The 10,925-nt window shown below is 38.0% G+C and overlaps 1 protein-coding gene across 12 annotated transcripts in view; it reads left to right on the top strand.

Moving 5' to 3' along the window:
• The first annotated feature begins 422 nt into the window (after positions 1–422).
• inaE (inactivation no afterpotential E) overlaps positions 423–10,925 on the top strand; it is a 45,855-nt gene continuing 35,352 nt past the window's right edge. For 2 of the 12 annotated variants that reach the window (XM_026813432.1, XM_026813431.1), the window contains exon 1: positions 423–2,874. In XM_026813432.1, the coding sequence (XP_026669233.1) occupies positions 2,780–2,874 (95 nt within the window). In that variant the 5' untranslated portion in view covers positions 423–2,779. Of the gene's footprint in view, positions 2,875–4,294; positions 4,866–10,925 lie in introns of those variants that run through there. The other 10 variants (XM_026813427.1, XM_026813435.1, XM_018024416.2 and 7 more) reach the window with 9 other exon arrangements.

Genomic DNA, 10,925 nt, shown 5'->3' with positions numbered 1-10,925 from the left:
TCCTGAAATTATTTTTATTCGAATTCATTCTTACTGTTAGTTATCACTAGGTGACACATCTTTATCTACAACACATAAACCAATCTCTTTTAATGCAAAAAGAAGCAAGTGCACTAAAATTAAGTTCTTAAATTAATTACAAACATATTCATCCCCCAATTTCGTTAAAGGGCAAAGAAATTTAAAAAAAATATAATTGAGAATTGTCTGTCGTCGGTGCTCGATTCGACGACTGTCATTCGCGTTGTCGTTTATAAACGAGACGGAGTGAGTGCAAGTATGTGGTTGATGGGACGCACGACGACGACGTAGCAGCGTTTGCTAGCCGCGCAGAAGGCGTCGCGACGCACGCGCGTCTATCAACACAAATTGAGCGCCCTCGGCCCTCGGTCCCGTGGAGGAGGGTGGGTGCACCATGCCTCAAATTGGGTGCTCGTGCTCAGTCGCGCTCGAGGTGGCTCACCTCGACGGTCGTGGAATTTTGTGTTTTTCGTCACGGCGTCCCGCATTCACGATGCAATGTTTTTTCGACACGTGGTGCAGCTTCGGTCCAGAGTTTCATAAATAAAATGCATCCCTTGTGGTCGTCGTGTTATTCAGACGATCTTCCACGGTGTGCGATGATGATAGGGGTGCAGATACACGCGTTGCGGCATCGTAGACGGTAACGCCGGCCGATCGGCTTTGCCGGAAGGAAAGTTTGTTTCTTTATGTTACGTCCTTTGCAAGCGCTATCAGACGGTTCATCACCTGATCTTTCCAACTTGACATTCGTAGTGAACGGAACAGTTGACGAAAACTTAAAACAAAAACGTCGAATAATTTTATGAAGAGTCGCAGTCTAGCTACGATGAGATGATGCTGTACGTGTTAAGGATGAAGGACCGCGATACATGTGAATCGTTTCGTTCGCGTTTTGTTTAGTTTGATGACTGGAAAATGTCTTGATGAATATCATAGCAAACACGAATAAATAAACTGAATTATGAAGAAAAAATCGATAAAACTTGCCGAGGTAACAGGCAAATTTTAGACTGCAATGGAAGTATAATAGTTCAATCGAGAGTATTAGGAACTCTGGAGTTCAGAAGAGGGTAACTAATAAGTACGTGTAACCATTTAGCAGGGAGACTTCAGTAAGTTAATTAAAATTGATCTACCGTGCAGACAAAGATATCAATTAGAGATGTAATGAAGTACGTATGTAATCTCAGCATAAAGTTGCGATATATATCAACGTATAAAATTTATCGATAAAATTCAAAGTGGTTTGGGATAAGGAGATATGCCAGTGTTTAAAACGCGGCTAAATCCTGTCTAAATTTAATTCAAAATTTTAAATGTAAGTTAAAATGTAATTCTTAAATCGCAATGAACTGGTACAAGTGAAAAGCTGCATCGAGCTACTCGACAAACAATGAGATTTTTCTTTCAGATCTAGTAGCTCCTTTTAGTAGATTTCGTTCGCGTCAGCTAAACGAGTTTCTCCAATTGCGGTAAAAGATTTCATCCCTCGTGGTCTTACTTAGATCAAATTCTCCAATCCCTGGTCTGCGGATGAAAAAAGGGACTTTAGAAGCGAGCTACGGTTTAAAAGTTTCGCTCCTCTCCAAAGAAAAGAATTTTCGATATTCTTTAAGATACAAATCTGATCTGCAAGACTTGAATTGGGGATTAATTGTAAATAATTTTATTCTTTGCGCTGTTCTAACATTGGATCTTAAAAGTGATATAAAATACAATTCAATTATGAATACATTTCAGCATATACGTATAGAAATCCGTTAGTTCATTTCACTTTTTTATTCAATCTCGCGTAACCGCGTGCTTTTTTCTGGCCCCTATTGTTGTACGATATTCATTTTTATACAGAGATGGATGAATTCTATGGCTCGCGATCATGTCACGAAACAATGTCTTTTAAAACAGAATGAAGTATTCGTTAGTTCGTGCTTACCTTTAATAAGAGGAAAATGAAGTTCAGCTAATTAAATTACTGACTATTAAAAGCAACAGCATTTCCCTTAATAGCACGACAGGGTTCCGTACTATGGATTTATTTTCGGTAATTCGTTCTCGTTTTTTTATAGTTTAAAGAGTACTAAGAATAATATTAGAACAGTGCGATGATCTGAAGAGAGCGCACGATTTATCATATCAAATATTGAGCACTTTCTTAAACTATCGTGTAGATAATACCATATCTTTGCAAAGACTATATCCGTAGAAAACAGGATTACTTGTCTTTTTACAGCGACACAATATATATACATATATATGTGTGTGTAATTCGCGAGTGAGTGGATAGTGTCGGATCGAAAAGGATTAACAGGGATAGATACGCGTAACACCGGAAATGAATCTTCAAGACGATTGAGCTTCGGACTTCGGTACTAATTGTAAGAATAGAACGCGATGCACCGCCGTCGCATCGCGACGCGACAGTGCGACGTAACGCTGACACACGCGTCCGTGAAGCACAACGTTTTCTTCGACGAAGGATTCTCGCGAGGAGAATGGAGAAGACACGGGGATTATCGAAATTAAGTCACGGAAATGCGCATCGCGGAGCACGACGGGGACCTTACCGAGGCGTCCGGCGTTCGTGTCGGATTACAAAAAGATCCCGGTGTAAGGTTCAAGTTCATGTCGCCCGGTGATTCGAGGGCTAAGGCTGGTGATCGCGATCCTCATTGATCCTCGTTGGAAGTCGAGCATCGACAGCGACGGTGGCCGATTGGATGGAAGATAAGCAGAACGTAACGATCGTGAAAAAGAGATGCCTGGTATCGTGGTATTTCGACGTCGATGGAGCGTCGGCAGCGACGATCTCGTCGTGCCTGGTGCTTTCCTGTTCATCCTGCATTTGATATGGTGAGTGAACAATGCCGATATTAATAACGGGTCTCGATCAATCACTTTATCCCACGATAATCGTCGTTATTTTCAGCAGTTTCAAGAATTTTTAATAGGATGTCCTATCAGGGCAAAAGACATCCTCGTATTTATAGATGGTATTTAAAATAGGATGTATCCGCGGATGATTCTGCGTGACCTACATTTTAGTCGATCTACATACTATATTAGATATACGTATTTCAATTAGTTAGATAGAGCAATTCTCAGAATATATCTACAATTTCCGTCATTTAATTGGCATCGTAATTCAATGATTAGCTTGGGCTTTCCGCGTATATTTAGTACTTAGATTAGTAGACAAATTTCGAATATATGAAATTAATCGGTTAATTGTTTTAACACAATTCGAAAGTGATTGGTCTTGTAATTAATTTACTTGACAAAAAGGAAGGAATTTCAATTACACTCCTGAGCTTCTCAGTTGCATTCCAATTTGTAGGTTTTAGTCCGAGTTACGGTGTTCCTGGTATAAGACACAAAAATTATGAGACAACAGAAAATCGAGGACACTCGCTTGTCTTTGTGCCACCTGTCAACATTTTGCAATTACATAGTGCTCACTTACTTTAATTTAATTAGCAATTAAGCGCCCTGGCAGTGCCGCATGGAGTACATTGGAGTACATTTTTTGTTTGGAGCCATTTTTTAACGAATTATATTGCAACAGAATATAATTCAATATACTTTTCATTTGGATACAATTAAAAGTTTGCGATATTTTTAAAACACTGATAACTAGAATGTCAGTAGCAGTGATCAATTATTTATTTGTGTACAAACTGAAATCCAGTACATTTTTAGAGAAAAACTATAATTTATTAACTGTTTAGAGCAAATTATTCGGCATCAACATCCCTGGGCTTATTATTAGCGATGATCAAAGGGTAGTTTTCGCGTCATGGCACGAAGGTCCGCGTCCGTACGTCTTAGCTTCGGAAAATCGTTAACGAGCCTCACAAATGACCTGATATAGTAAGGAGCATAGCTAGGAGAGAAATTGGCAATCGTCCATTTCGTTTTCGTCAATTCTATAAACTCGGAACTGGATACGCCGCGTCCAAGCAATGGTCAGAACACATGCTTCTCCTCACAATCACTGTTTTTCTTTCATTGAGACAGAATGCAATCGCTGAAGTTTCAATTAAAACAACGTTTACCCATCGGTGAAGCTTACACGGTCCTTTGAACGAATGTGCAGTTAATTTTCTCCCTTATCTCGCGTATTGTTCCACCGACTTGCTGTGCGCGACGTTGAAACCGTATCTGAGCCAGCTATAATAATCACGCTTGTCATCTCTAGTCACCCATTATTCGCGAAAAACAGATCGATTTATCTAGTTGGTTGTCACTTTTTCATTGAACATTTAACTGCGTAACGTGCAGATCAATATATTGAAATAGTTATTTTAATTTGCTCAATACTGTTTGCAATAAATGTTTATATGGACAAGAAGAATGAACGGGTCAGTAAGTGTACATCTGCAAACGAAAAAGAAATTCTCGTCATGTAGCAAACCGATAAAATTTTATTACTTATATCAAATAATTCCCAACACAGCCGTGATGTAGTTCCCTCCACTCTTTGAATTCCACGAACCGGCCGAGCAAGACTTTCGTTCCACGTTTTAGCTACTCATGTAGTCAGTGGCCGAGTGCCCTCAGTGTAACCGTGACAGCCGAGTGGTCATGAGATCCGATGGTCCAGTCGTTCGTTCATAGCGCAGATAAGAAGTATGTAGGAGGATGGACGCGTTGATCGTGCGATTTGCGCCAGTGCATCAGGTTTTATCATGACTGTTATCGTGCACGAGAACGATTACTTGAAGAAAGTTCGAAATCGAAGGACAAAGAATGCCAAGTCTTATAGCGTTTGGTCGACGTTGGCTCGCTGCTAGCGATGATCTTCTTTTCCCGGGCGCCACCTTGGCTTTCATTCATGCGTTCGAGTAAGTACCGTATGTACAGCTGCGAGTGTGCAATTATTCGCCACGACATATGCATACCGGGTGAATCATAATCTAAAATACGTTAATATTCGCCGCTAAACTAAGAGACAATTTGACTGCATACAATATAAATACTGTAATAAATGCGCAGGTAATATGAAACGACGTATAAAAGTTGCTCGCAGGAAGATAATTCTTTTTTGTTGTATCGATATTAACTTCCGATACCTACTCCGTGAAGTTTCATTCTTTACTTTTTCATTCGGCTCGTATTCGCGTTCGGAAGATTAATTTATTCACGTCGCTCTTCTTTTCGCCCCGTTTGACTTTGATCGATGTTCGAATTTCGACGCGCAATGTGGAACTGCGTTCGAGTTCGGCGATCGATGTTTTGTGATATTTGAGATTTCGAGATGCATCGAAGCAGGGCAATCAAAAAGTGCATCGCTGGGCAGTCCGGCTGCAAGCGTGCGAATTATTTTATACACGTGCAGATTTAATGGTAGTTTATAATATGCATGCCTGCACATTTCTTACTCGTTCTCACAGTCATGTAATATCATTACGGTTGGTATAGATTGTTGCAAGTATCTTACGATTGCGTCAGTGGTCAAGTTTTTGCTCGAAACATTACTCATTTTATTGTAGCTATGTTATATCACTGTTTTTATTTCGCAAGCTAATGTGTTTGTAGTGTTCTGCGAAATGGATTGCAAATTGAGTTATGGCGCGAACAGAATGCACACTTTGTGACGCGCGAAATACGTGATATGTCGCTAATTTCTCATCCGCCTTGCTCAAATTTTGTGCAAATCTATCAATAACAGACGGAAGCAGGACAACTGTTAATGATATTTCATACCTAATTATGATGTACATAATTCGTCTTTAGACATGCATATATTTAAATAGAACGCAATAGAATATAGAAAATATATATGCTGACTATAAGTTATAATCGTTCAGCGAAAGTTTAGGTTCGACTCTAGCAAAGGCCAAAGAGACAGACAAAAATTGCGATACACAATTGCACTCAAGCGAATCGCGATTAAGGTTTTTTATAAGGTCGTGTCGAAGCGGGAACATGTATTTATCAGTCCCCAGAGACGGAAGAAGCCAACCAGAATTCTAGTGTCGAAACAGGATACGCGTGAGCCCTGCAGATTTGAACCGAAGTTGTTTCACGTTGAATTCTGCACGTGACACCGTTGAACGGGAAACTGTCGATGAAGTATGTTCTCAGGTGTTAGAATTGGTGATCGGATACGTGTCCTACACTACGGAACTAACACAAGAAACGTAAATCCTATCTTTTAATTAAAAAAATTTTAATGGAGGAGCTTGAAATTGGTATGCCGACTCCCAGACTCCTTAACAATGAAAATTGTTTCATAAACAGTCCACGGCAATCTCCTCTCGGTAGTTACAGCGTTTCTCACTTTCGTAGCAAAGGCCTTACTGAGGTCGTTCCATGAGGTTTGTTTGAGACGGTAAATAGGTTTAGTCGTGAACTCGACTGCACAACGTCGTGCAAACTCGTTAGACTTCCTTTAGAAGTAGCGAAGCGATGCAAGAATCATGCATCTGGTTCCATCAGTTAGATATGGTTCCTCCAACTTTCTCATTCTCTCTCTTCTATTCCTGGGGATGAACTTCTCTTTCGCCTTTTTCGTGTCTCTTTCTTCGTTCTCTCCCTTCTCTATCTTCTCTTGAATAAAGAATTCATGAAAATAGGGTGACGCGGACGTGCGCATTTTGGAAGTCGATTAAATTTCAAATTCGCTACAGCGAAGCATCCCTCGACTTCGGTTACGTTCAACTATAGAAATTCCGTGAGGAAACGTTCGTGACGGAGAGCGAAGAGGGAGCGACGAATTTATTGCGAAAAAGGCCGGCAAAGCTTTGACTCTCTACCCACTCATTGCGTAGCTTTTTACGAGAAAAGATTTAACAATTATCTTGTTCTGTTTTTGAACCTGTTAATTAAAGGGAGACTCTTTCCTCGTAATTAAAATTGTTCATATTCTGACAATTTGTTTATTACAGTAACTTATTTATCTGGTAGGTGTTTATAGATCTCGTTTCTGTCGAAGGTAATTTATGTTGTATGTAATTTGTAAGAGAAAAAGAATTTGCTTCACCTCAAGATTTAATTACGCAATCAGTTTAAATTAGTTTTCAATGCTGTAGCTATAAAGAAACTTTTAATCGAAATAGAATTAATTTATTGAGAACGTGCTATGCAAGTTAATCGTGCCAAGTTCAATTATACACACATGTCACTGTTTCATTTACAGTGGAATTTTGTACATGTATGTGTACGTACTTTGAATATCTAGTATCGCTGACTAATGAGTCATCTCATTTTGTGATAAAAAGATTATTATCTTGCGATGAAAGTTTCATCTTTCTGATACAGCCAGACAATCCATTTAAGTGAACAAGATTCCATTTAAACATGACGATAATAAAAATTTGTAATAGATATTAATTAACAATCACAATCTTGCGTATGTACATTATTTTTTGTAAAAAAAATCTTTATGATATTTAAAATAAAACGAACGAAAATTGTTTACCAATCGTTATTGCTCGATCGTAATTATTCGCAAATTGAATGATCCCAAGCGTCAAAATCCTCTCACGTTTTTCCTGTGACCCCTCGGTTTTTGGACGACCACACGTGGCAGTAATGTGTTTAGCCGTTTAAAAATCCGTTTTTTTAACCAACGGAATACACGCGACGACGCGGAGAAACGTTGCCCGAATTAGAATACGCGGATTCTTTTGAAACGAGTTCGTCTACCTGCAGTTTCCACCTACAAACTACAATCTCTTTGTAGCAGGACCGTCCTTTCAACTGAGGAGGAAAGTTACAGCGTGCGAAATGTCGCTCGCAATGAGCCGCGTTAAAAAACGGGGAAAATTAAAGAAGTTAGTTTGTATACGCGCATCTACATATGTACATGCGATGTTTATTCATTCAGCGATTTTGCGTACCTAATCCTGATAAAAAAAATGTATAAAATTTTGACGATTTCACGATACGAAAACTGACAGGCGAGCACGTTAGATGAATTTGCATGTTTAACAATTCCAAATAAAATATGCGCACTCAGATCTGCAGGTAACATTTACATGTGCATTACATTTACATGTAAAAAGGGAGTTTGTAAATTTTACTTGAATTCTACGAATTTTTGTACGTGACTTTTATTCTATTCAGAATTAGTAAAAAATATGGACGAAGCACGTTGAAGATCAATAATAAAACAGAACGCATTGGCCTAGCCTTGTGAATGGAGTCATATACCCTCTCGTTGCGTATGAATCATTTAAGGTTCACCCTATACATTCATCCCCATTCAATGGCATTGTGTTTACGCGAGTTACGTGCTCGAAAACGTCTGCAATGAGCTTGTCTTTTCGACTCCCGAGATCGATGGAGATCGACTCGTTTCATTTGTCTCGTGTTTCCCTTCGATTGTCAGCGTTCCTTTGATCTTTCTCTTTTGTAGTTCAATCGAACCGTGAAGTAGCATACTGGAAGTCTACGATCTCACTTGTTCTTGCATACAATTCAAGTGGTGAAACAAAATCTGCTTGCAGTAAATATGTACATGTAAATTGTTATTTATTTCATAGTATAAAATCTATTATTTTTTCCTCGCGTCGCAGCAAGTGGAACGAAAAAGTAAGGGAAGTGTGAAAATGTATAAAATCTAAAATTTAACACACAGTACAAGAGAGTATTTCCGCAACGGTGCGTTTGCCCCGCATTGCCGTACTTTTTCATATTCATTAAACTTATCTTCAAAGCAGAATATTATAGATGGGTTTGTTGTTTACTCTGTATCACATCTAACTTGTGATATTGTACGCGCATTAATATGCATAGTTATACTTTCTTCAACGGTCGAAGACGGGGCTTATGAAAGTTGCACGTATAATTTTTTTTCCTCGTTGAAAAATGAGGACGTTAAAAATAAAATGTGCTACGAGTACCTTGTTCATTGCAAATATCTATTTATAAACAAAGTGAAAGAAAAGAAAAAGCCAGTTGTAGGTAGGTCGTCAATGACTGACATTAATAAATGCGGTGGCGGTACAGATGAAAAAAAGTAAACGTAAGGCATTACGGTACGCAACCAAAAATCGATACATTTCCCTTGTGGTAAGCTTATTTTTAAATAATAATTATCTGTTATCCTTTGTATTTCGACATCGTGAATTTTATTTCTACTTGTAACTTTTGTTTTATACATGCAATATGCAATATTCGAGTCGCGAGATTTATACTTACTAAAAACATCGATATTTCAAGATTGTAAAACATATTTTATTTAATCCTTTATCCGATTCGCGTACGTATACAGTTTTTTGCTGACTGCGTAACAACGTGCTCAACAATAAATTCATACGCGTACCGTAAATCCTACTCTTTTTTGGCCAGAGATTCACCTTTCGCTTAGAAATGTTCTATTTAGGTTTTAACGGGAATGCACGCTTTCATAAATCGTGGAATGTGCTAGCGGGAAAACATTCTTGCCGAGCTGTTAACGCGTGCGTGCATCGCAACTATTACGCATGGCACCCACCGCCAACAATCTAATAGCTGATGCTTGTGTACGGCTAAGAACACTGCATTCTAGTTCTCTAGTTCATCATACGTTCTGAATTTGTATTCTTGACGAAAACGTATTTCAATATGATGTTATGCAAGTCTCTAAACACATTAGACGTTTTAAACTTACGTGGCGTGCAATATTATTATTGTAACTTATATCGTATTATATTTACATTATAATTTATGTACTTTAGTTTATTATTTGTAACAAAAGTCATGATTAACACGATGATATAAAATGTAGACACTGTAACTTGCCACTCTTAGCACTCCAAATTCAAGTGTTCCAATTATCTGTAGTAGTATCTTCAACTTGAATCTATGTAGCAAGTTATCAGATATAAAAAAGGTCTTATGCAATTTCCTTCTAAGTCTACTCGTTAAAGAATAATGGGCAATGACGATTAGTCGTGATGTATTCGAGATAGAAGAATATTGTATACAACTTTCGTATGAAACATTTTTTCAGTAGCGTTATTAGTTAATAAATAAAATTGTTTATTGCAAAAAATTTGCTTTCGTCCAAATGAAAAATGTTTTATACAGAATTTGTAGCTTCAGTTGTCAGGTGGAATGGAATTTCTCCGTTAAAAGTGCTTACATTTTGGAACGTCAAAATGATGTCAAAATCTAGCAGTATCAACGCCAGATCGAGCATCGAAAAAAATACATAGATTGATTACTTGATCTTGTTCCCTTAAGGGAAATTGACATGGAGTTGGCCAGAAATCATCGTCCAAAGATGTGTCAATATTTGAAAACAATATGTAGAGATTTGAAAATATCGAACAACATCAGTGATCGTTGAGAGTAACAGCTTTTTTATTTTTTTTTTTTGCACTAACTATCGGAATTGAACTATTCTGTATAAACGAAAGTTTGAAACGTTTTGCACCGTTTGCAAGTGCATAGACAAATGCTGAATGACATCAAAACTGAAGGAAGGAGAAATATCAATAGCGCGGCAGCAATAGCTGTTCAAATCACTGTCTCTCGTGCCATATCTTCAATTGTGCTCTATTACAGGCTATGAAGTACCAAGTGAAAATAGAGAAAAAGTAACAGTGAATCGATAGCAACTACATATACGTATGTATGCCTGATAACTTGGTATTGGAGTTTGATCAAATCCTTCCGATACGATTTTCTTTTCCTTTTCGTAGTGTTAAGGATGTATTGGCTATACAGTCAATCCCGAAAATTTATGTACCTTAGAAAAACGCATTTCCTATAATTAAAAAGAAATCAGACGTCGGAAGAACAATGCTAATAATAAATAGCTACGTGCTAACAAGTATAGAAGGAAATATCCAATTAATTATTGACGTTGGCGAAAAGTTTTTTATATAGAAATTGTGGGCACTGACGTCTTCTAAGAGAGAAATTCTATGAATTTCTCTTCTAATTTCGATATTTAATGAGTTACATATGAT

This window comes from Ceratina calcarata, unplaced genomic scaffold (genome assembly GCF_001652005.2).
Source record: "Ceratina calcarata isolate Rehan_Ccalc_2016 unplaced genomic scaffold, ASM165200v1 scaffold332.2, whole genome shotgun sequence".
NCBI lineage: Eukaryota > Metazoa > Arthropoda > Insecta > Hymenoptera > Apidae > Ceratina > Ceratina calcarata.
The sequence above is the reverse complement of the archived record's forward strand: the minus strand, read 5'-3'. Positions and strand labels throughout refer to the sequence as shown.